Source organism: Cnephaeus nilssonii (genome assembly GCF_951640355.1).
Source record: "Cnephaeus nilssonii genome assembly, chromosome: 8".
In the NCBI taxonomy this organism is placed as follows: domain Eukaryota; kingdom Metazoa; phylum Chordata; class Mammalia; order Chiroptera; family Vespertilionidae; genus Cnephaeus; species Cnephaeus nilssonii.
This window is the reverse complement of record NC_137079.1, coordinates 26488101-26512092: the sequence shown is the minus strand read 5'-3', so window position 1 is coordinate 26512092 and position 23992 is coordinate 26488101. Positions and strand designations below refer to the sequence as shown.

General features: G+C 44.8%; 1 protein-coding gene across 6 annotated transcripts in view; it reads right to left on the bottom strand.

The window, feature by feature from the left end:
- Positions 1–23992, bottom strand: part of IKBKB (inhibitor of nuclear factor kappa B kinase subunit beta) — a 52332-nt gene that overhangs the window by 14188 nt on the left and 14152 nt on the right. For all 6 annotated transcript variants that reach the window (XM_079778930.1, XM_079778931.1, XM_079778932.1 and 3 more), the window contains exons 5-12: positions 21599–21668; positions 11196–11284; positions 10035–10124; positions 7722–7846; positions 3176–3283; positions 1826–1955; positions 1281–1475; positions 525–636 (exon numbers count right to left, since the gene is read on the bottom strand). In XM_079778930.1, coding sequence (XP_079635056.1) covers positions 525–636; positions 1281–1475; positions 1826–1955; positions 3176–3283; positions 7722–7846; positions 10035–10124; positions 11196–11284; positions 21599–21668 — 919 coding nt within the window. The remainder of the gene's footprint in view (positions 1–524; positions 637–1280; positions 1476–1825; positions 1956–3175; positions 3284–7721; positions 7847–10034; positions 10125–11195; positions 11285–21598; positions 21669–23992) is intronic.

Here is a 23992-nt window from a genome sequence, read left to right as displayed (position 1 = left end):
GTTAACTCAAGAATTTGATAGTAAATGGGGGAATAAGGACACATATGTAACACCTTAATCAATAAAGAAATTTATAATAAAAAAAATAATTTTATAGTAGCAGTTTCTCTGGAAGAGGCTGGGGGTACTGGGGAGAGAGGAAGGCTTATTTTCCGCTCTATATGTTCTTGCATCTTTTGATTTTTATTTTTTTTTGGCGTATGTGGATGTATTCATTATTAAAATATAAACTCAAAAATAAATAAAATGGCCACCTGATTCAAGGTCAGTGGCTTGCAGGCAGTGTTCTCTGTCTGTTTCAAATTCTACCTAGAGGCTGAAATTAACTGAAGACTTCCTTTCCTCTTTTTCGGCTGGGCTACTCCTCACATGTCCCTAGTAAAGAAGGCTGCCCCGAGGATAGGGTAAGCTGATCTCGGTGTGGACCCCTCTGCTGGGCCATGTCTCTCCCTCCTGCCTTGTCCCAAGCATTGTAAGCGATTATTTAAAACAACAACAACACATAACCACAACGATGTTCTTACGGATACAGCTGACACTTTCAGGTTGGGGCCGTGGGGAGATCTGCGTCTCATAGGTGACTTTACTGTTGTCAAAGAGGAAAACGAGATCCATGTCCAATGTGCGGCCCTCGAGCTGAGAAGGGACAAGAACAAAATGAGATCTCGTGAATCCAACCCCTCCTTTATCTACGGAATAATGAAGATATTTCAGCGTGTTTCCCACTGTTTACCAACAGCATCGTCTTCAGCCAGCAAGTACTAAGCACCCACTGGCCTCTACTTCCTTTTCCTGTTCCTTTTCCACTTATTTATCCCCCGTTCCTTTTCCACCTCATTGGCAACGTATTACATTCCATTTTATTCTGTGATTGTCTTTTAGGTGCAATTTAGACGTGTGCTATCTCCTTTTCTCTCCAGTGATTGTTTCTTACATGTTAACTTCATCAGTTTTGTGGGGGCAGGGACCATGTCTTGCATTGCTGTGGCTGTCAGCACAGTTCTGTACACAAGAGGCGCATCATAAACAGTTTTGGTTGACTTGGAAAAACGAAGCATCACGTTGACAACAAAGGCAAAATAAAGGCACGCTAAGTGGTCTGGAAGTAACAAGACGGGTGTGGAGTGATTGGTGTCTCCTATTAGGACACACAGGGGATCTTGCATTCAGTGTGATGAGCAGAACTGATGAAGTACAGCTAAAATCTGAATGCATGATTATTTTCCTTGCAGGCAATGTCAGGGCAAAACAGGGCATTCTACAAGAAGCCCAGGGCTCACCTTCCCGTCTGAAATACACTGAGTGGCAGGCTTGTCGGAGAGCAATGCCAGACCCGCTTCTTGCAGCAGCTCCTGGTCCTCCTCAGGGATTTCTGTGTCCTGCCGAATTCTGGCCTTTAAGCTCTGCAGACTCTCGTCTTCTGACACTGGATAGGTGTGAATGGTGCCTGTGACCATGTTCAAGATATGAACCAGCTGCAACACAACCCAGATGTTATTGAAAAATCCCAACTTTACAGAGATGCCCATCTCTGGATCCTTTGCTACTCCCAACACTTCCCAGCCACACAAAGCAAGGGCCTAGCTTGAGGGCCATGGTATATATACTCTAGTCTTTAATATTCATGTTTGTCCATAGCTACAACTTTATGACCTACGTCAGTCAGCACGGGTTCTATCCTCTTACTTATGTAGAGAGATACTCTCACAGCAGCCTAAATTTCCCCAATGGTCAGGTGGCCCATGACCTGTTTTTTAATGAGTATTTCTTTCTCATAAGAACTGCCGTGACCCATGGGGATCTGACCTGTTGCCTCCATGCTCACCTTTAAGTTTAAGATGTCATCCAGGGCCTTGAAGCAGCCGTTGGGCCCATACCCGGGGTCAGTGCCCCTTTGCCGGGGGTGCCACATTAGCATCAGCTGCAGCCACTTCTCCAGTCGCTGCAACAGGATGCTGAGAAGAAGAGGAGCACAATGTAGGAGGAGACGCCTCTAATGCAAATTTCAGGGGGCCTTAACATGGGATTAAAAAGCACACACTCACATCCATTTCACCATTATACACACGGATGGCAGCCAAAGAAATAATCACTTAAAATGAATTAATCTGAGAGAAAAAGTAAACATTTCCAACTAACTTAATTATTCAGGTGCTTATCCCCTCTCCTGGTCTGCTAAAACACCTCCTCAAAATTAGGGATTTTTCAGCAGATGGGTCAATAGGCTGATGTCCCACTGGCTCTGCGAGAATGATCTAAGCTTTTTAAATGCACTTTATAGGCGTGCCTGACCTCCAGGTGATCTCCACACACAACCTGGAACCCCTGCTGCTGGAGTTATTTTGTTAATCACCCCGTCAAAGGTTCACATGACAAAGGTCACTCCTTCCCTTGGCACTGCAGGCCCTCCACAACCTGCCTCCTGTGAGGTCTCAGCTGACCTCTCACCGCCCCCACGAAAGCCCTTCATGAAGCCAGTACTGCTACTGATGGATTCCCTAAATGTGCGTTTGCTCCCCCGCAATTTTTCCCCTTTGAACTTCCTTCCTCTTTATCCAAGTCCTGCACATCTTTCCAGATCCTTCCACCAAGTTCTAGCTCAGCCAAAGTCATTCCACATAGCTCTCATCCACACAATACATCTCCCCATCCTCTATATACTCACGGTAATTGTTATCCATGCTACTTGTGGATAATGTGACTGCCTTCTTGGCTTTCTTTTGTACCATTTCCCAATTCTGATATTATTGTTTAACTGTTCATATTCTGACTCTAAGACCAGAACGCAATGCTGTTCAAACTACAAAGTTTATTTCTTGGCTATTACACAGTACTAGGTTACATGAGCAATGCAAGGAGAAATGTTCCCTACCCTTAAAAGGTTTACAGGTGAGTAGGAGATAAACTCAATGCAAAACCAAATGTAACACAAGGTTGAAGCTACTAATCCTAATAAAAGGTACATATGAATTGTTATGTGAATTTAGAAAAGAAGATTTCTAGATGGGGCTAGGGCTGGGAATCCACCTAAGTTTAAGATTGAGATGGATTATGTCCAGTTTTTATCATAGGATGATATCCTGATAACCCATTTAAAAGCTATCAGATGTCACCTCAGACATCTATTTCAAAAAGAGGAAAAAAACTGTTGAAGAAAAATGCCGCTGTACCTTACCTGTTAAGATTATTGGGGTAGGGTAAAGAGCTCGAAAACTTCACCGCTCCATTCAAGTCTTCAAAAACGACGATGTCCATCTCACTCTTCTGCCGGACTTTGGAATGCCTGCAGACATGCATTCTTGTTACTTACAGCCCTTAACTCACTTCGTGGTCAAGAGCCATTTGACACCTGTAACATGTCACTTTACAACTGTGCAGGATACCCCCAGGTCACTAATCTCTTCAGGTAATGGTCAGTGCATGTGTATCCTGGTAGGAAGGCTCCTGTGAGCGTTTACTAGTAAGAATGATGGTACTGCCTGAATGAGTAGAGTCATTAACCCTCCTGTGCCCAGAGTTCTGCAGTTGGAGCTGCTGACTCATTTCATCCTTGGCCCGTCCTTATCATTTCCTCTAATTTAAAACTCCCATGTTTTGATGGAGGATAAAACGGAGACTTCCAAACCATGACTATGCACATATCACATTTACAGGAAATATGCACAACACATGCACTTCCCTCTAAATGTATATGGCTAAATATTATTTATAAGTGTAAATGAACTTTTACAATTCCCAATTTAGAGAACTTATCAATGCACCTGAAATAGTTTTTAAAGGGAAAAAAAATTAGCCCTAGCTGGTTTGGCTCAGTGGATAAAGCGCCGGCCTTAGGACTGAAGGGTCCCGGGTTCAATTCCGATCAAGGGCACATGCCCGGGTTGTGGGCTCGATCCCTAGTTGGGGTCATGCAGGAGGCAGTGGATCAATGATTCTCTCTCATCACTGATGTTTCTCTCTCTCTCTCCCTCTCCCTTCCTCTCTAAAATCAGTAAAAATATTTTTTTAAATGAACGAAAAATATTAAAATCCAACCAGTTTCAAATCTTCTTGGTGACAAGGATAATAATTTGAATAATGCTTCATAGCTAAGCAAGTACTTTGACACTGAACACACACTTCCTTTGCCATAATAACTGCATGTGGCAGACACTATTTTTAGACTCCCATTCAGTGGTAAGGAAATAAAGATCAGGTGATTTACCCAAGGTCATACAACTACAGAATGGCAGAACTGGTAACTCAAATCCAAAAAGTCTGGTGTTCTTTTGAATGTCTGAACCTTTCCTTTCCAAAAACACCTGGGAAATTTAAATAAAAAGTATTCCCATGAACACTTCTCATTAGTAAAGGGTGAACTCGCCTATCTGGAGCTCATGGGAAACCTCAAAGAGCTGGCAGATGGCCGAGGCTGGTGGCTTACAGCTCTGGCTGAAACTGACTGTTGTAAGTCAGGTGCACCAAGACTCTTCATTACATTCAAGTGGGATAATCCTCTAATACAGTGGTCGGCAAACCGCGGCTCGCGAGCCACATGCGGCTCTTTGGCCCCTTGAGTGTTCTAACGCCACTTCTTCAAATTAGACTCGCCCAGGCCGAAAACCGACTTCTGCGCACGGGCCACAAAGTTTCAATCGCACTGTATGTGCACGCCCGCACGTGGTATTTTGTGGAAGAGCCACACTCAAGGGGCCAAAGAGCCGCATGTGGCTCGCGAGCCGCAGTTTGCCGACCACTGCTCTAATAGAATACTTAGTCTGTCAATGGGAAATTACAAAAATAGAAGGACATAGTAAATAAAATGCTTATTGCTTAGGTCCCAAATGTATTGCAAAGTAGCTTTATAATCAAATTACAAAGCTGAAATGACATTTGTCCTGAAATTACCATCTACCTGCCACCTGAGATGAGAGAGTGAAATTTTAGGAGTTGTTTGCGGCTTTACAAAGCAGATGAGTCAGGCGCTTCTCACACCCTAGTCCACTGCACAGCTCCTTAACGGGCCGAGAAATCCATTTGAAAGCGGTCACCTGGCCTTCCAGCACCAATGAGGGGGGTTCTAGGAATCCGATTCTGCAGACAACAGACTTACTAGGAAGATGATGAGCCATTAGGAATATATTTTCTTTTCTTTTTTTTTTCAATTTTTTTATTAAGGTATTATATGTGTACATATCTTACCATTGCCCCCCCCCCCACTCCACTCCCATATATGCCCTCATCCCCCAGAGTTTTGCATCCATTGGAGGAATATATTTTCAAAGAGCACTTGTTCTTCCAGTCCTAATGGATTTTAACTGATTTTGTTATAAATACTAGAAAAGGTCAACATTTGAACTGAAGAAATGTAGTAATTCTTTGGTTAGTTAGAGACACTGCAGCTGTACAGATATTTAAATTTTTTTTTTCATAATGGTTACAGAATAAATTGTAACTATAAATTAATTAGCTAATTCCTCAATATTCAGAACCTGTGCCAATCAACAAGCATTACTTGTTTTTAAAATAAGCCACCACAGGAGGGCGTATTTTGTCATTTCACAGGACTCCTCAAGAGCAGGGCCTTCACCTCATGCATCTTTGCATTTCCAACATCTGGTGTATAAAGCTTGACTGGACTGCCATCACATACAACGGCTCTGAAACAGATTTCAAAGGCTACATCTTATTCTCATAAATAAGTGTTCTCATGATAAAAAATACCTGTTTTTGAAAAAGTTCATTGTTTTTATTACTTCCAGAAAGGTAGAAAATGACAACAGCCAGTGTTGGCAAGGGTGTGGTGAAAGGGACAGCTTTGTATGTTCCTGGTGGAAACAGTATTTATATAACCTTTCTATTGAGTATTTTGTTGCTACACATCAAAAACCTTTAAAACATGTATAATCTTTGATCTTTTGCTTCCATTTCTAGAAATTTGTCCTAGGGAAAATTAATTGTGAATACATAAGAATTTCCCTACAAAGATGTTATCTTGGTGTTATTTTCAGAAGTAAAAACTATAAACCACCCATGCTTCCGGTAATGGGGGAGAAGCTAAATAAGCTGTAGAATGGCCACGCAGTAGCAGACCAAACAGACATTACAAATAACATGGAACAACGTAAAGCATTTTCAATACTAAGTTTGAAAAGCAGGTTCTATGAGAATATGTAATTTATTTGTGTGGTGTGGGTGTTTTTTTTAAGTATAACACACACACTGAAGAGCTTGGAGACACACAAAAATGTTCATAGTGGTTGTTTTCAAGGAGTGTGAAAGAAATCCTCACCCTGTAAAACTGCTTTAGGAGTACATACAAGACAGATTTAATATTATGCTACCACTGAGGTGAAAAAAGGGAAGAAACACATTAACAAACAAACAAACAAACAAATACAAGCCAAATCTGCCTGTATGTGTATGAAACATCCGTGGAAACATACCAAAAACCAATGCTCTCGAGTGCCTGTGGGGAAGGAAATCGGGCTGGGAGACCAGTCTGATGTGACTTGCACTGTATACTCTTTCACACTCTTTGAAGTTTGAACCATGAAACGTTACTACTCCAAAAAACTAAAAACTGAAAACCAACAAAAAATCTGAGCCACACAGCATCGTTTAAATTAGTGTGTGGCCTCTCAAGGAGCAATTCTGAATGAAACTTAACTAATTTAGGGGAATGTTAATTTTTATTTATTTTTTAAATATATTTTTATTGATTTCAGAGAGGAAAGGAGAGAGAAATATCAATGATGAGAGAGAATCATTGATCGGCTGCCTCCTGCACGCCCCTTACTGGGGATCGAGCCTGCAACCTGGGCATATGCCCTTGACTGGAATCGAACCCAGGACCCTTCAGTCCGCAGGTGGACACTCTATCCACTGAGCTAAACCGTCTAGGGCAGGAATGTTAATATTTTTAAATATATTTTATTGATTTTTTTCAGAAAGGAAGGGAGAAGGATAGAGAGTTAGAAACATTGATGAGAGAGAAACATCGATCAGCTGCCTCCTGCACACTCCCTACTGGGGATGTGCCCACAACCAAGGTACATGCCCTTGGCCAGAATCGAACCTGGGACCTTTCAGTCCACAGGCCGACACTCTATCCACTGAGCCAAAACAGTTAGCCAAAATGTGTATAATGATCAACACATTTTTATAATAAAAAAAGTTAAAGGACATTTAAAAACTTAATTGTACCCTTTGGTTTTTTTTTACTAGAAAATCTTTCTTGGTAACTTACTTGGTTCATATTTTAAGCCACTTTCTTATAATTTTAAAACAAAAGTGTACATTCAGGTTTAGTAAAAACTGTCAATAAATTTTCATGTAAATATTTCTCATTTGTCTTGCACACATATCCTTGCTTTGTTTACTAATACACAGCATTGTCAGGGTAAGTGCACACATTTACACAACGGCCTGTGAATGTATTGACTTGCTGCTACTGAATGGGGGGACAAAGGCCATTTGGATAGTATTATATTTAATGATGTTCACACTTGACAACTGCTCTAACTTTCTAGGTCTTTGGAGTTTGAACTGCCTACATGTTGGGTCCCAACAGGACTTGATCTCTGGAAGACAGATCACAGATGGCTCAGGCCTAGCCTGGGAGCGCCCAGTGAGATGGGAACAGGTGAAGTGACATGACAAAGCAAAGGGACATACTCCTTCTTTCAGAAGACTCTCCCAGTCCCCACGCCCTCCCACCCCCCAGGGCTGTGGTCTCTCACCACTGCACAGGCTGCCAGTTGGGGAGAAAAGGCCGGAAGCCTGTGATGCACTCGAAAGCCAAGGTACCAAAGCTCCAGTAGTCGACAGTCACCGTGTACTTCTGCTGCTCCAGCAGTTCCGGGGCCTGCAACAACGCATGAGGGAAACACACCTGAGCCGCTGCCAGAGGGGGCAACAAGCCCTTCCGGTCACGCCCCACACTTTTCCTGGCTCCATCCAGGAGGTGCTGGCATCCCGCTCCAGGGTGAGGAGGTGACCTGGTTAGGTGGTGGTATCTAGGATTTTTCTGTACTTCACTGACTAAAAAAGGATATTTTTAGGTAGATCAGAGTACATCATATATCTTTCTCTTGGGCAAATGGGAAAGTAGACTACACACAACAAAGGAAAATGATACTGAGCTGTATATACCAAATGCATAATACATGTATTAAATGCTGGCCACGTCTCCTAAACTGATGTGTTTTATGACGTGTATACAATGAAAATGGAATATTTACAATCAGGCAAGAAAAAAGCCAGATACATGACTGCTGCCCACGTAGAGAGAGCTGTGGGGTGACCAAGGAAAGCTTTGAAGCACAGGTGGGACCCAGGCTCAGGCCTGGTGTCTGAGAGGAAACACTCCAAAAAGGACCATCACAAGCAAAGGCATGGAGGCAGGACTGTGTGGTCTGGCTGAATGTGTGACACTTATGGACAGACCAAGGAGTCAAACCACAGGGGAAAATTGGGGGATGGTCAGGTCAATCTCTGTGTCTCATTATGGACAGTTCTGGCTCCTGCAAGTGAACAATTTCACTGAGCATCCTGGACCATCCTTGGTCCTCCCCTTCTCCCAGAATGCTGCTAAGTCAATTAGGATTCCCGAGGACACTTAGCAGGACCTGCATAATTACATTATGTGGACACAAGTGCCTTACCATAGCCCGCCCCCCACCCCCAAAATCTCTCTTCCATAGGAGGTGATAAGCTGATGGAGCCCACACCCTAGTTAGTAGGATAAGTAGAAAGTATAAATGCACTCATAAAGACTTAGAATTTCTTTTCTTTTTTTAATTTAAGAACTAGAAAGAATATTTAAGCTCATCCAATCCAGTGGCGTTCAATCTTTTATTGCTTTTGTTTTTTAAACTGCAGGCTCCTTTATTCAATCAACATTTTGCCGACACCAGCAATCTACTACCAAGTCTTGCTAAGTCTCTTGCTAAGCACTGCTTACATCATTTCCTACATCCTCTCTGCTGCCAACAGCTCTGAACTGCCTATCACAATGTCCTCCTTACTACTTGCTCAAGATTTTACTCTTGTTCATTCTTCCCACCCTATCAAGAGTGATCTTTTCTAAAGGTAAACCTGATCTCTCTCCAACTTAAAATCCTTCTATGTCTCTCCAGATGTTTTAGGAGAAAGCCTAAAATCTTAAACCAGCTACCAAGTCCCTGAATCGTCTGTCCTCTACCTCTCTCTCCAACTTTAACTCGAGGTTCTCTCTCCCTTCTTCTCTAGATTCCTGACTGTCTCACTTTCTGGTCTGCCAATGTACTATCCCTGGAGGGACTTCCTCTCCTTCCCCCACCTCCAGCCCCTTTTCACCAATTCAACCTTCAGGTTTCAGACTAAGTTAGGTCTTCCTAATATATATTCTTATCCCTTTTCCTTCGCAGCACTTACCACAACTGCAATTTCTTAGTTATTGGTGTAAGTCTCAGGGTAATGCCTACTTTCTTGCTAAACTCTAAGCTACTAACGGCCAGAGAAGTGCTTGTCTTCTTTCCCATTGCATTGCTGGCTCCTGGCACAGTGCCTGGCACGGAGCCTACACTCGATCACTATTTCTTGAATGAATGAATGACTCAAATAAAACCACAATATTCAGACCAAATAAGAAAGGGTAGGGATTCAGAACTCAGATCTTCCTCAGTGGCCCCTGAGACACCTCATGGAAACTGTAGTGTCTATAGACCAGTATGAATCTAATTTAAATTCTTATTTTCGGACAGTATAAGAATTCTTTATTTTTAGATAAAATACCGAAGCACAGAGGTTATGGGATCTGTGTGAGGGCGCATCAGCAGCCCTTTTGACATCAGAGAAGATGACCACATCCTTCCACAGGGTCTCTGCCGGCAGAAGTGCTGACTTGACCAGATAGATGATGGCTCTGACCTCATACAACAATCCCTACGCATCTAGGAGACATCCAAGGAGCTGGCAAGACTGAGATGCTAGGAGGCGAGGACAGAGAGGAGCCCCACAAGTGTGGCCATTGGAGAAAAACTGATGAGCAAACATATAACCCCATTTCTTACCAGGTACTGCAGGGTCCCCACAAAGGAAGTACAGAGACTGCCCTGGTCCAGTTCCTTGGCATATCCTAGGTCAATAATTTTGTGTATTAACTGAAAAAAAAGGAAGAGGAGAAATCTGAGGATTATGAGAATACACTGTCTCCTATAACAATTCTGATTTGTTTGCTGACAGGGCAGGGGATATACCTGAACTTCCAGGTGGTATTAGAACCTAAGCTCCTATGAACCACCAAATACACAGGAGAATGCCTTCATCATGGTAGATTTAGGGCAGAAGGAAACAAACATATGCTGGAAAAATGCTGGAAAAAGGCATACTTTCTCTGTTGGTCTGTGACCAATCATCAGAGGAAAATCAACATTAAAAGACCATGCACCAGCCCTCAACATTGCTAAACCTGGACTTTATGATGTGAAAGATGAGGCTGGTCTCTTCTCAGAAGTAAATACCTTCAGTTCTCAATTCTTAGAACCAATGACAAGTATGAGTATGAACTGAAACAATGAACTGATATCACAGGTCAGCCTAGAATGCTGGCGGAAGCTGTATCGGAGAGATTAAGTGGCCCACAATTGAGTTACTACATTCCTCTCAGCTGAGCCCCTGCTCATCACCCCCAGCTAAACAAACAGGGCCATGAAAAAGCACAGCACTGAGCCCCATGGGGAGGTCACCACCACACATGCAGGAGCGCCACCGATGAGGCCACCAAGAGCTCTGCGGAAACCGCAGGCTGGACCAGGCTCCATGGGCAGGTGCCAGCTGCAAATGCCTCTTCTCAGCCCCACCCAGAGTCAACTTAGAGCTGGTTCCCATATTGGCATCAAAAGTGGACGCTCTCAAACAAATGGAAACAAAAAGTCTATTTCCAAGAAGTGCTAGTCCCAAAGGTTGGCGCTGGAGGTGGGAAGAAAAACATGATTTTCCTTATCAGATTCCCGCCACTTGGGCCATTAACAATGTGATCCATTCAAACTTGCCTCAACCTGCAAGCGAGAGCTCTTTGCTGGATTTTGTTTCAGATCAAAGAGCAGTCCCAGAGAATCAAAGCAAATATGAACTCAAGGAAACGCAAATATAAACACACATGCAGAGCTTGTTCCTCATCCACCAGAGCCGCTTCCCTGGGACTTTCCAAGCCCCAGGAGGGGGTCACTCACTCTTTGCTCTCCTTGCTGCAGGACGATGTTTTCTGGCTTTAAATCCCGATGGATGATTCTGTTTTCATGAAGGTATCTAAGCGCAGAGGCTGAGAGGGTGGAAAGGGGAAGGAGTTTTCATTAAGCCTACAAAAACACTTTTCATTTCAAAATCGCCTGAACTGTGAGAAATGAATATTGTGTGTGCCTGACCCACAGTCTGACTCCCAGGGCACAGAAACGGTGGAGGGATGGGGCCGAGGCAGCTGCCCCTCGGGCCAAGTGAAGAGGACCTGGCTGTGTGAGCAGAACTGGGACCCCCACAAGAATCTGACTTTTTCACGCAAAGAACTCGTAGCTTCGAATCCTTGAGGTCACCAACTACAGTCTAAATTGGCTTAGGTCCACTGATTGTCCAAATGAAATGAAAGACTTGCTACTTTCAATGCCTAAAAAAAATTCTATTCCATCTTGTTCTCTATTGTGTTAAGTTTTAAAGACTTGTGCTTCTTATCGCACTTTCATTTTTGTTTTACTAAGTTTTATTAAAGAATCAAAGCAAAGTACAATAACACACTGTAATAATTGCACAAACACAACCTTGCACACAGGGATGGTGCTACTGTTGAAACTGAACTAGTGGCTAGCAGGGAGCGCTGATGTGCAATAACTCAAAATGTTTATTGATTGGTTCAGAAAAGGCCTGTCTGGGTATATGACAAGAGTGTCAGGGTATCTATATATATAAAAGCCTAAGTGACCAACCGACTGGTCAACCGGTCGCTATGACATGCACTGACCACCAGGGGGCAGATGCTCAATGCAGGGGCTGCCCCCTGGTGGTCAGTGCGCTCCCACAGCGGGAGCGCCGCTCAGCTGACCAATGGGTGCCAGACGCTGGGCTCACGGCTGACAAGTGCAGCTGCTGCGGTGTGAGCCTCTCCCGCCTCCACGGCAGGGCTACCGAGCTGCTGCGGCAGCAGCAGGCACAGCGGGGCCAGGATGAGCGGGAGCAGTGCCTGGCCGGGGCTTGGGCTCCTCCCTGGCTGCCTGCTGCTTCCTGCACTACTACATCCTACGGGGATCAGGCTGAAACCAACAGTCCGACATTCCCTAAGGGGTCCTGGATTGCGAGAGGGCGCAGGCCAGGCTGAGGGACCCTAGTAATATAAAAAAGTGTGGGTTGATGTGTTCAAAAGCAGAAGATTTGAACGTTGAGACTCACTGTTTTTGGAACAAGCACACAGGCTAAGACAAGGCCTCTGAAGCTAGATGTGAACGTCTCAGTGCAAATAGCAGGGCATGAGCAGGTGAGATGCCCCAAGCAGCTCTTCATGAGGAGAAGAGCTCGGATCAGACTGAAAGCCCCATTCTCTACGCCCTGCTGATTGAGAACTGTCACCAGGTCCTTAGTGAGGGCAGATGGCAGGCTGGTCACTCAATCTACTGATTACTATTAATAGCTGTCTACTTTTATGCTTAAGCAACTGTACATAACAAATTTTAACCCTCATTTTAGGGCAGTCATTTATTCTCAGATATTTTTATCAACTTAAAGTTGGAAATTAAAGGTAGCTCGGCTGGCGTGGCTCAGTGGTTGAGCGTCAACCTATGAACCAGGAGGTCACAGTTTGATTCCCGGTCAGGGCACATGCCCAGGTTGCAGGCTTGATCCCCAGTGGGAGGCATGCAGGAGGCAGCCGATCCATGATTCTCTCTCATTAATGTTTCTCTCTTTCTCTCTCCCTCTCCCTTCCTCTCTGAAATCAATAAAATACATATTTTTTAAAGAAATTAAAGGTATTGTTATATATAGTTTCTTGGACTGAGTGAAAGAGTCAAAACTTTGGTAGGCAGAATCAGTCCTTAAAATGCTTAGTTCAGCCTGACCGTGCTACATTTTACAAAATAGTACCTGAGGAGCATGATAAAATGAATCAAAACTGTCTGAAGCCAAGAGAACCTCATTTGATTTAAATCAGGTGGAAAACAAGAATTTGAGGTTAAGAAAAATACTTTTGCATTTGAAAGTTTATTTAAAAATCTAAACATCTAGCAATAGTGATAATACACATGTATAAAAATTGAAAACCACAACACAAGCATCAAAGCCTAAAAGTTCATTTCTCATGTTTCAATTATAGAAAAGAATTCCAAGGACAGATACTGCATACAGGAAAACGATAACCTCCTTCTGTTATCCTTGTCAGGCTCGGCATCCAGGTATTTACCCCAGCCTTCCCTTAGCTCATGAGGAAGACGAATATATAACTGAAGAGTGTGTCACACCTGGAGTTCTTATTGATGAACTAGAATCCCAAAGCACAGATCCTGTGTATTTTTTCAGATTTATAAACCACAAGTTAGGGGACAGATAGGACCAGCTAGACTTCCTTGTAGAAAAACAGGTTTATAAAGGTTGTGTCCATGAGTTTCTACTTACCACCCTCCAAATTCAAAAGGATTACTAAACTCCTTTAAGAGCATTTTTGTTTGGGATACAGTCCATAGAGAAGAAATGGAAAGATAAATGGACCAAAAGACTAACACTGAGATTAGAAGAGACTGAAAAGGCAGCCAGCAATTGGTGATTTAAGTTAGCAATGAGTAAGAAGGGCAACAGGATGTTCGTTCACGCAATAAAAATTGACCATGTTCCTACTATGTGCCAGTCATTTTGGTGTCACTGGACTTTCCAAATAAAACACATTAAAAGGCCAAGTGCGGACATGTGGAGAAAGATTTAGTCCAGCTAACGGTTTCTCAGCTAAAATAGTTCCTATGACTAATCAGCAAGGTGGCGAGGCAGTCATGCCAAGTGCTAAGAGAAAAGTGAAAAATAATTCTCTCATCCTTTCAACTAGTAACTTATAAAGTGTCTTCTGTTTGCTAGGTGTTGTGGGAAATGTGCCAGTGAATCAAAGCGCTTTCTTCACTGACAGCACAAAGTCTGTTCAACAGGCCCCAAACCCAGAAGCCAGTCCTTATTGCCAAGCACAGGCAGAGATCGTGTAACAACAGCAGAGATGCCAGGTACCAAGTGAGTGGAGTAGGCAAAAGGGGGAAAGGAAAGCCGTGAGAGGAAAAACCATGGTGAGTGATGGATCAGGGAAGTTCCCACGGAAGGGGCAAAAGATAAGAAGGCATAGGGTTGTTGGGGAGATGCAGGAGCAACATTCTCAAAGGAGGAGCATGTGCAAAGGCTAGCAGGATTGAAAAGTGGATTTTCAGAGTCATGTACATGTGAAGCTGGCTACAGTGGATTGGGAGAAATGCAAGGTTAAGAGGTTTGACCTTGATCTAATGATGGATTATAAAGAAAGAAAGTGTCCTTTCACTTGTATGCACGCTTATAAGCATAACCAATGGACGCAAGACACTGGGGGAGGGGGTAAGGAGGGCATGTGCCGGGGGGTAGGGAAGGTCAATGGGGAAAAAATGGAGACATATGTACTACTATTTGTAATACTTTAAATAACATAAAAATTTTTTTAAAAGTGTCTTTTCAAATGAAAGATGGATTAATAAAATGGGGATAAGGAGGTGAGGTAGGAGGTCATTATAGTAATTTCCCATGACACAATTAGTGGAGGCAGTAGGAACACAAAGGGAAAGTGGGATATACAACACAAAGGAAGGCTGAGAGGATTTGGACACTTTTAAAATAAGAAATTCAAAATTGGCAGGAAGGTAGGACAAGTGATGCAAGAGAGGTCAGAGTTGAACATGCAGATTTTGGAGATGTAATTGCTACAGATGTCATGAGAATGACCTGGCAGACAGAATATTGGGAAGTAGAGGGTGGTCAGTCCAGGGACAAATAGGGTGGAGCAGAAATAAAAGAATGCATCAAGCAAAGCTCTGGGCAAAAGATGATGCATTAAGGGAGAGGGGAAAGAAACTGTGGGAAGTAGTCAGGATGGAATAATGGAATGAACAGCAAGACTTTCTGGGGTGCCCAGGCCAGTGTGGCTTAGTTGGTTGAGAGTCGTCCAATGCCTGGAGAGGTCTCTGGTTCAATTCTGGTCAGAGCACATGCCTGGGTTGAAGGCTCAATCCCCAGTAGGGGGCATGCAGGAGGCAGCTGACTGATGCTTCTCTCTCCCTCCCCCTTCCTCTCTCTCTAAAATCAATAAAAATATTTAAAATAAAGACATTCTGGGGTAACCATTCTGAAAATCAGCTACCTGAATAATGAAAATTGAATATTTAAAGTTAGAATGGACTTTCTCTAAGGTCACCTAGCCCAAATCTCTCTTTTATTTTTTACATTTTTTTTGTAGGCCCAGAAAGTTACCATAGTTTTCCATAAAGAGGAAATAGTAATATAAGTAGACTAAAAAAGGTCCTCGCACAAGCAGACAGAGCCGGGAAAGAGGAGAAGCCAGAACTGACAGATAATTGTTTTCTCTTTTATTATTATTACTAGAGGCCCAGTGCATAAAATTCGTGCACGGAGGGGGGCGGGTCTCTCAGCCCAGCCTGCACCCTCTCCAATCTGGGACATCCCTCTCACAATCCGGGACCACTGGCTCCTAACCACTCACCTGCCTGCCTACCTTATTACCCCTAACTGCCCTCCCCTGCCAGCCTGATTGCTCCTAACTGCTCCCCCCTGCCAGCCTGATCGCTCCTAACCGCCTCTGCCTCAGCCCCCACCACCATGGCTTTGTCTGGAAGGAAGGAAGGACGACCAGAAGATGTACAGTCGACCCGGTCTAATTAGCATATTACCCTTTTATTAGTAGACTATAGGCCCAGTGCACAAATTCATGCACTGGTTGGAGCATGGCCTGTGGGGATCGGCCTGCTGTGGGAGGACTGCTCATCCCAGTCAGCTGAGCAGCTGCTGAATGAGGAAATTAGTCTGAGCTGCTATTTCGGGGTAATGTCTTGGGTAAAGGCATGTTCTGTGTCCTGGAGGAACCTGGCAGAGAGTTTTGCATCCCAAAGCCACTTGGTGAATGTCCTTAATGTGTGATGCCAGGTCGGTGACACCATCAGGGATGTTCAGGGCAGCTGTGCTCCAGGATCCTCAGCCAGCAGGACAGCCTCCCTGGAGGGTCTACAGTCACATTCCCTCTTGCCATCCACCTATGCCAGCTCCCTACGCTCTTTCTAGAACACACCTTAGACGGCCGCATCAGCTGGTGGGGTCAGGCCAGAGTCTGGATTGTCTCAGGTATTTGATAGGGGCAGAGACTTGGCCTCTCCCTGGGCCTGCTAGCGGCTGCTCCCACTGCAGGAGCAGCTGCTCATCCAGGTCAGCGGAGCAGCGCTCCCACTGTGGGAACGCACTGACCACCAGGAGGCAGCTCCTGCGTTGAGCTGTTGAACAGACAGGAATATTCGCATCATAGTGACTGGTTGACCATTCGTTCTGGTCATTCCGCCATTTGGTCACTGGGCTTTTATATATATAGATGCTCATTAACCTGGTTATGCTTTCCAACATACTTTATATACAAATGATCTGCATTTCTGAGATCAGGTGATCCTCTTTTGTTATGATTCCACAATTAGAGAAACACTAAATGGAGAGCCCAATTTTCTGATTTCCAGAATGACAGCTCTGTTCCCTAAAGCCCTGTGTCCTCTTTGAAACCCTCTCTGCTCTTCAATGTTGAAGTACTGGGTGCCTGCTAGGAGCAGTTCCAAAAAGGACAGAGATGGCTACTCAAAGAAAGAAGCACAGACAAAAACGGGGAGTGAAGTTCCTGAAGGCTCAGAGGATAGGATGGTCAGTCACTACAGTAAACCAGCCACCTGGAGAATTGGGAAGACTGAGTCAGACCTGAAACTGAGTAAGACCCTGGCAAACGCACAACTGGCCCACCCAGCTGGCCTGCATGGCAGGTCCCCACCCCTCAGAGAGCAGAGACGTGGGACTCCAATCTGTGCCTCAATCCTGAGTGCCCAGGAGTCTGCTCCTCTACTGACAGAAGGAAATACACGCCAATGTTTTCCAAAGAATAATGAGCAAGATTGCTTCAATAGAGTCCACTTAGATACAACCTTCTTAAGCTATTTTAGGATCAGATTCTTGGGAAGACAAATAATTCCTAGCTGCCCCTGCACCTGTCTCCGGATCTCTTACCAGCAGAGAACAATGGTCGAACTGGCCTGCCCTGGCAGAGGAAACAGGGCTCACCATGTGCTTGCCAGGCACCTGCTCATTTTCTCACATGTACACTGCAGTACTTCTCAGGCAATTTAAAGTTCACTGGGAAAATCCTACCTGTGTCTATTATCTTGGTGCTGCTCTGAGTGGGCATCTCTGGGAGGTGAGTGGCACAGAAGATATGGGGGTGGGGGGGTTACACAGGTGTAACCCAGAAGAGAAGGCAATGAAGCCGTCAAGGGTGTGGCTCTGCCGCTTATCTGAAGTCAACCTGGCAGAGAACAGAAGCGGCAACTCCAACAAAGGGAACGTGGCGCCAGCACTTGAAACAAACTAGAACAAAATAAGTTCAGGAAAGGTTTCAGAATACAGAACAGTTAAGTGAGATGAGCTCCAAGAAAAGCTTTTGACCTCTGGCTCAGTGACAAAACGCTTGCAAAAGAAATAAATTTGATGAATACACAAATCAGAAATGGGTAAAAAAGTAAAATACAACGTTATCAGCCACCTCAACCACCACAACAAAGGCAGGGGAGGTAATTGCTTACAAAAACTGGCTGAGATGGGAATGGGTCTGAGGAAGAAAAGTTTCAAAGACAACCTCCTACCTGGCTCACTGGATCCCAATCCCAGGTCCACACCCATACTAGGGTGATGGAAGATTTTCAAAAGGGATGCTCTAAATCCAAATCCAGAGGGGAAAGGAAATGAGAAAGAAACTAACTCTTGGTGACTGCAATTCATCTCATTTTATTCTCATAACAATTCTAATAAAGGGAGTAATGGTCCCATTTCACATCTAATAAAACTGATGTTCTTAAAAATGAAGTAGCATGCCTAAGGTCACACTTCCAATTAGTAGAAGAGCTGGTATTTGACCTGGGAGTGTTACATATATGTGGATCTTTCTTTTTAATAGGTCCTTACTTATTTTAATTTATCTTGGAATTTATTTCACTCATTTGACAAATATTTATGGAGAAGCTGCTAGATAAGGTACTATGGTTCCAGATGCTGAAGTCATAGCAATGACTACAGTCTCTACCTTTGAGAATTTAATTCTAGTGTACTACTACTTCAACACCTCATTAATTCCAATTTGGGGTCATGGAGAGGAAAGATAGGGAATCAGAGACCTAAAGAATTTTAATATTCATTCACCTATAAGTGAACTGAACAACAACGTAAGTCCTTTGACGTTTACCTCTTGGTTATTCTGATTTACAGATAACTTAAACACACACGTACAACTTGAACAGGTAATAAATAACACGAAAGCTACTCCACAAGTCAGTGGTAATTGGATATACAACTAGAAGAATTTCTATTAATATCACTAGAGAATCGCTTGAGGAAGTAAAATGTTATATGAGGAAGTAAACAGTTATGTGTGCCTAAGCGAGTAATTTAAGACTTTCTTAATAACTATTTGCTGAATGCACAATGAGTGAAAGAAAAATATTGGCAAGGATAACATTTTAGTAAATGGCTTGAAGCCCTAACCAGGGAGAAACAAAATAAAAGTTGCCCATGAAGAGCAAAATATTCTCCAACCTATTAACCTGCTTTCAACCCAACTCAACAGAGAATAAATTAATGATCTGGCCACCGGGGAAAACACAATCAAGTAAATGTCTGAGCAAAATGTAGATGGGTGAGCCACGTAGCAAGGTGTCAAAGAAACAGGTGAGATTCTCGACCTACAGACTAGACTCTCTAGGTAGACAGACAGGACCCTTTCAGGAGACCCACAGGGGCCAATGCATGAAGGAGTGGATGCCCACCCCAGTTAGATCAAATTGGTGCAATGTCAAATTGCCCTTACTATGAACTCTATCCAAAAGATAAAGACACAGGATAGAGGAGGAGATAAAATTTTCTGTCAGACTGTTTGGATCTTAATATTAAATATGTCATTGTTTAACTTTGCCCCATTTCATTTCCTTCTTGCCCACTTTCCATCAAAAGTGGCACAGAGTGCCCAACCAGTGTGGCTCAGTCAGCTGGGCATCATCTTATGCACCAAAAGTTTGCCTTTTTGATTCCCAATCAGGGCACATGCCCAGGTTGTAGACTAGGTTCCTGGTAGGGGCGTGCATCAGGCAGCCAATCAATGTTTCACTCTTATATCAATGTTTCTCTTTCTCTCCCTTTCTCTCTCTCTAAAAATCAATCTTAAGATATAGATATATAGATATATAGATATATAGATACATAGATATATAGATATATAGATATATAGATACTCGAGGCCCAGTGCACGAAATTCGTGCATGGGGGGGGGGGCCCTCAGCCCGGCCTGCACCCTCTCGCAATCCGGGACCCCTCGGGGGATGTCCGACTGCCGGTTTAGGCCCAATCCCTTGAGGAGCTTATAGTCCAGTGGGGGAGACAGGTGAATCAGATTTCAGTGGGGATAGGACCTAGAATGTGGCTGAGCAGAAAATGCCAGAGCAAAACATAGGAACAGTACCTGACTCACTTCTTGGGGTCAGATTTCCTAAAGATGTCCCTAAAAGCAGTGACATCAAGCAGAAGTTTATAGGATGAACAGATTTGCTATGCAGGGACCAGGCCTAACCTGGCAGTTGGTCATCCCTCTCGCAATCTGGGACTGCTGGCTCCTAACCACTCGCCTGCCTGCCTGCCTGATCGCCCCTAACCACTCACCTGCCTACCTGATCGCCCCTAACTGCTCACCTGCCTGCCTGATCACCCCTAACCACTCTGCCTGCCTGCCTGATCATCCCTAACCACTCTGCCTGCCTGCCTGATCGCCCCTAACCACTCTACCTGCCTGCCTGCCTGATCATCCCTAACCACTCTGCCTGCCTGCCTGCCTGCCTAATCACCCATAACCATTCTGCCTGCCTGCATGATCACCCCTAACTGCCTCTGCCTCAGCCCCCGCCACCACAGCTTCATCTGGAAAGATGTCCAGAATGACATCTGGAAGGTTGTTCAGCTGTCTGGTCTAATTAGCATATTATGCTTTTATTATATATATATATATGTATATATGTACACACACACACACACACACACACACACACACACACACACTTATATACTGAGTGACCAGATTATTATGATCTCTGAACACATAAAATCTGGCCACTCAGTGTGTGTGTGTGTGTGTGTGTGTGTGTGTGTAATAATTCATAATAATTCATGCACTCATATATTAGAGGCCCAGTGCATGAATTCATGCATGGTTGGGGTCCGGCCAGCCTGGCCAGGGGGAGGGGACATGAGCAGTTGGCCGGTCTGCCTGCTGGTCGAACTCCTGGTTGAGGGGACAATTTGCATATTAGCCTTTTATTGTATAGGATATACACTGAGTGGTCAGATAATTATGCGTTCAGCGATCATAATAATCTCGCCACTCAGTATATTTATATATATATATATATATATATATATATATATATATATATATATATATATAGTGGCATAGAGTAAGTTAGAGGCAGACCCACAGCAGCAAGGCCAAGTGTCTTAGAGACTGGAAGTCACCTATCCTTCCAGGCCAAGACTTAGAAGAACACAGCTTGTGGCAAAATAGTAACAAGTGGTGAATCTAGGTGACAGGTATGTGGGTTTCACTGGACTACTCTTTCAACTTTTCTGTATGTTTGGCATTTTTCAATAAAATAAAGTGTGAGCAAACAAAATACAGCTTTAAAAATGTTTCAGTGAGAAAGGGTTGAAAATGGTATATCATTCCCCAAATCTCAGGGCAACACTCCGTGATAAACTCTGGATAACTCTAGATCTCAGTCAATTTGGCATTGCTTCTGACCTCTGCAGTCAGTGGTCACTCTTCTCCCTGAAGCCAGCCTTGTCTTCTCAGAGAGTGCCACCGATACCCTCATCTGAGGACACCATCAGTACCACAGGATTAAACAAGGGCAGTTTTTCCTATGCCTGGGGTTGGCAAAAGAGCTGCCAATGTGGAAGTGGAAAAAGTCATTGTGAAGGGATGAGATTCATTCAAATAACAACTTGCTCCGTCGCTGGCCATTCCAGGAAAGTAGGGAGGGGAGATTTGTAATGGGAAAGGAAATCTGTTACTCTATATACATCATAATTCACTTCATGACTTAGTCCGGAAGGAAGGGAAATCTATTTGAGTTCAGCGCCTGCCTGACTAGCCCCTTGTTGACCTCCCCACGCTGTCTGTCTGTCACACCTCAACCCTCTGTAATGACCAAAATATCTCCGCTGTGCTCCACAAGGACTCACAGGGGCACCACACACTCTCCCTGGAGGGCTTGACCTGCCTTCCAGGTCTGGGATTTACCAATGTCACTCAGCAAGGTGAGGATGGCTCCTTCCCGTAGGCCACAGCAGTTCTCAAACTGGTTCAGGTACTGTCAAGAAGATGAAAAGAAGTGTCAGGTTGACTGGTCACCAACCACCAATAAGTCCCCAAGGGACTTTTACCAGCTGAAGTCATGTGAGTGAAGACCCTGGCCCTGGGCTTTGGGGACCTGGGCTGATGGGCAGTAGGACTGGCAGGAACTGGCCCGAGGCGGAAAAGGAGGAAGCAGACTGAGAACTCTGAGAAGCGCTCAGTTACACATAGCTGAGGCGCCTCTGAGTCACTCTAAGATGAGGGATTTTCAGTCTCACCTGCGCTGCAGTTTTGAGGGAGACAGGCCAGAGTCTAAGCTCAACCACAATTGGTCCACTGCGCCTGACCGTCCCACAAAAGGCAGGGTGGAAGGCTCTCGCTAAAAACCACCTTCTGACCACTTCCCAACATTGCCTTGCCAGTGGGGTGATGATGACAGGAGGGAATATTTAATGAGCACTTACTACGTGCCTGGCACCGGGCTAACCTCTGCACAGATAAGCCAGGTAAAGCTTTACCTCCGATGTCTCACTGCATCCTCCCCACTGCCACTGAGGTAAGTACTGGTGGAATTTCCATTTCATAGGTGAGGAACATGAGACTGGAGGGGGTCAGTGATCTGTCTGCTCACACAGCCATTCCAGGCAGAGCTGGCATATGAAGCCGTGTATACCTGAGGCTCGAGCCCAAACACTGAACCCCTTTGCCCTCCTGGCCCTCTCAGCTTATTGAGGGGCCCAATATACTGCTGGAAATTGGCAGTAGAGACAAAACTTCCCAATTGATGTTTACAGTCATTGAACACTTATAACCATGAACACTCAAAGAGCCTGTTTCCTGAGCAGGGCATACGGACTTTGCTCTTTCAATCTGTTCTGGCTTTTACACTTGCTCGTGTGCTGGCCACGCTTGTCTCGCTAAGACCAGGGTGTAGATTTTGAACTTTTTAGAGGAGGGAAAGACAGGCCACCTCATCTGGGGAACACAGGGAACCCCATCACTCCGGGCAGCAGCACCCTCTTCCGAGTTCTCCCACCCCCACCCTGTGGGTAACAACATGGACAGAGGACCCTTAGGCTGCAATCACTTCCTGCTTCCTCAGAGCACCCTGCGCCCACACCAGGCCAATCATGCTGAAGTGTGTGTGTCTTCTTCCCTGGCTGACCGGTCTCTGCCGCCTACAAGGGCAAGTCTGAAGTGCTCTGCCCAGTCCTCCACAATCTGGTCTCATCCCACCTACCTCCTACATTGCCCTCAAAGAACCATCTGCTCAACTACAACATGGCTTTTATCTCCTCAAATAACTGCAGTTAGTAATCAGATGGTTGTCAAAGGTTAGGAAAATAAAAGAGGAAAATCGAAGCTTTGTCACGTTCCCCATTTCTCATCTGTTATCAGTGCCCTGCCTGCGGTCTTGCCAGCGACTGTGCTCACATCCTGCTGTGACACTCCCAGGATGCGCCCACCTCCCGGGGTGGAGAAAGCCACTGGGGCGGATCAGCCTTCACGGAAAGTTTCCTTGTAAAAAAGGAGGCGGAAGGGGCCGAAAGAGTAATGAGAACAGCACGTGATGCTGGGAAGCTGCCATGTGAAGACAGAAGAATTGCCTGGGCAACCCCCTCATGGACCTCCTTCTAGAGCAGGGGTGCAGAACCTTTTTTCTGCCAAGGGCCATTTGGATATTGACAACATCGTTCGAGGGCCATACAAAATTATCACCTTAACAATTAGCCTGCTAGCCTTAGCCAGTTTGGCTCAGTGGAGAGAGCTTCGGCCTGTGGACGGAAGGGTGGCACGTTGGTCCAGTGGATAAGAGCGTTGGCCTGCGGACTGAAAGGGTGGCATGTACCTTGGTTGCAGGCTCAAGCCCTGAGTGCGGGCAGCAACCAATTGATGTGTCTCTCTCTCACATGGATGCTTCTCTCTCTGTCTTTCCACCTCCCTTACACGGCCCATGGGCCGGACGTTCTCCACCCCCGCTCTAGAGTGAAGAGCTGAGGGAGACGTGCGCTAACAGGGACATTTCAATACAAAACAAGTGTCTTGTTCAGAGCTTTCAGTTCTCCTCTTGCTGTATGGCAAAATTCAGCAGGAGGAGAGGTGGCCTGCATTCGGGTTCGCGCAGGCTGTGGCCAACCTCGGCCACTGCAGCTGTGAGGATTGTAGCCACCTAACCTCTCGGGGCCATGATACCCACCCTTTCCACGGGAATCGTAACTGCTTAACCAGTGTCACGGGGTTGTTAATCAAGCGAGGCAATGTGTAAAAGCAAGGTGTGTGATACTGTTTCAGAGAACATTGGGGAGGTGGACACCCACTACTGTCCCTGAGCTGAGGGAG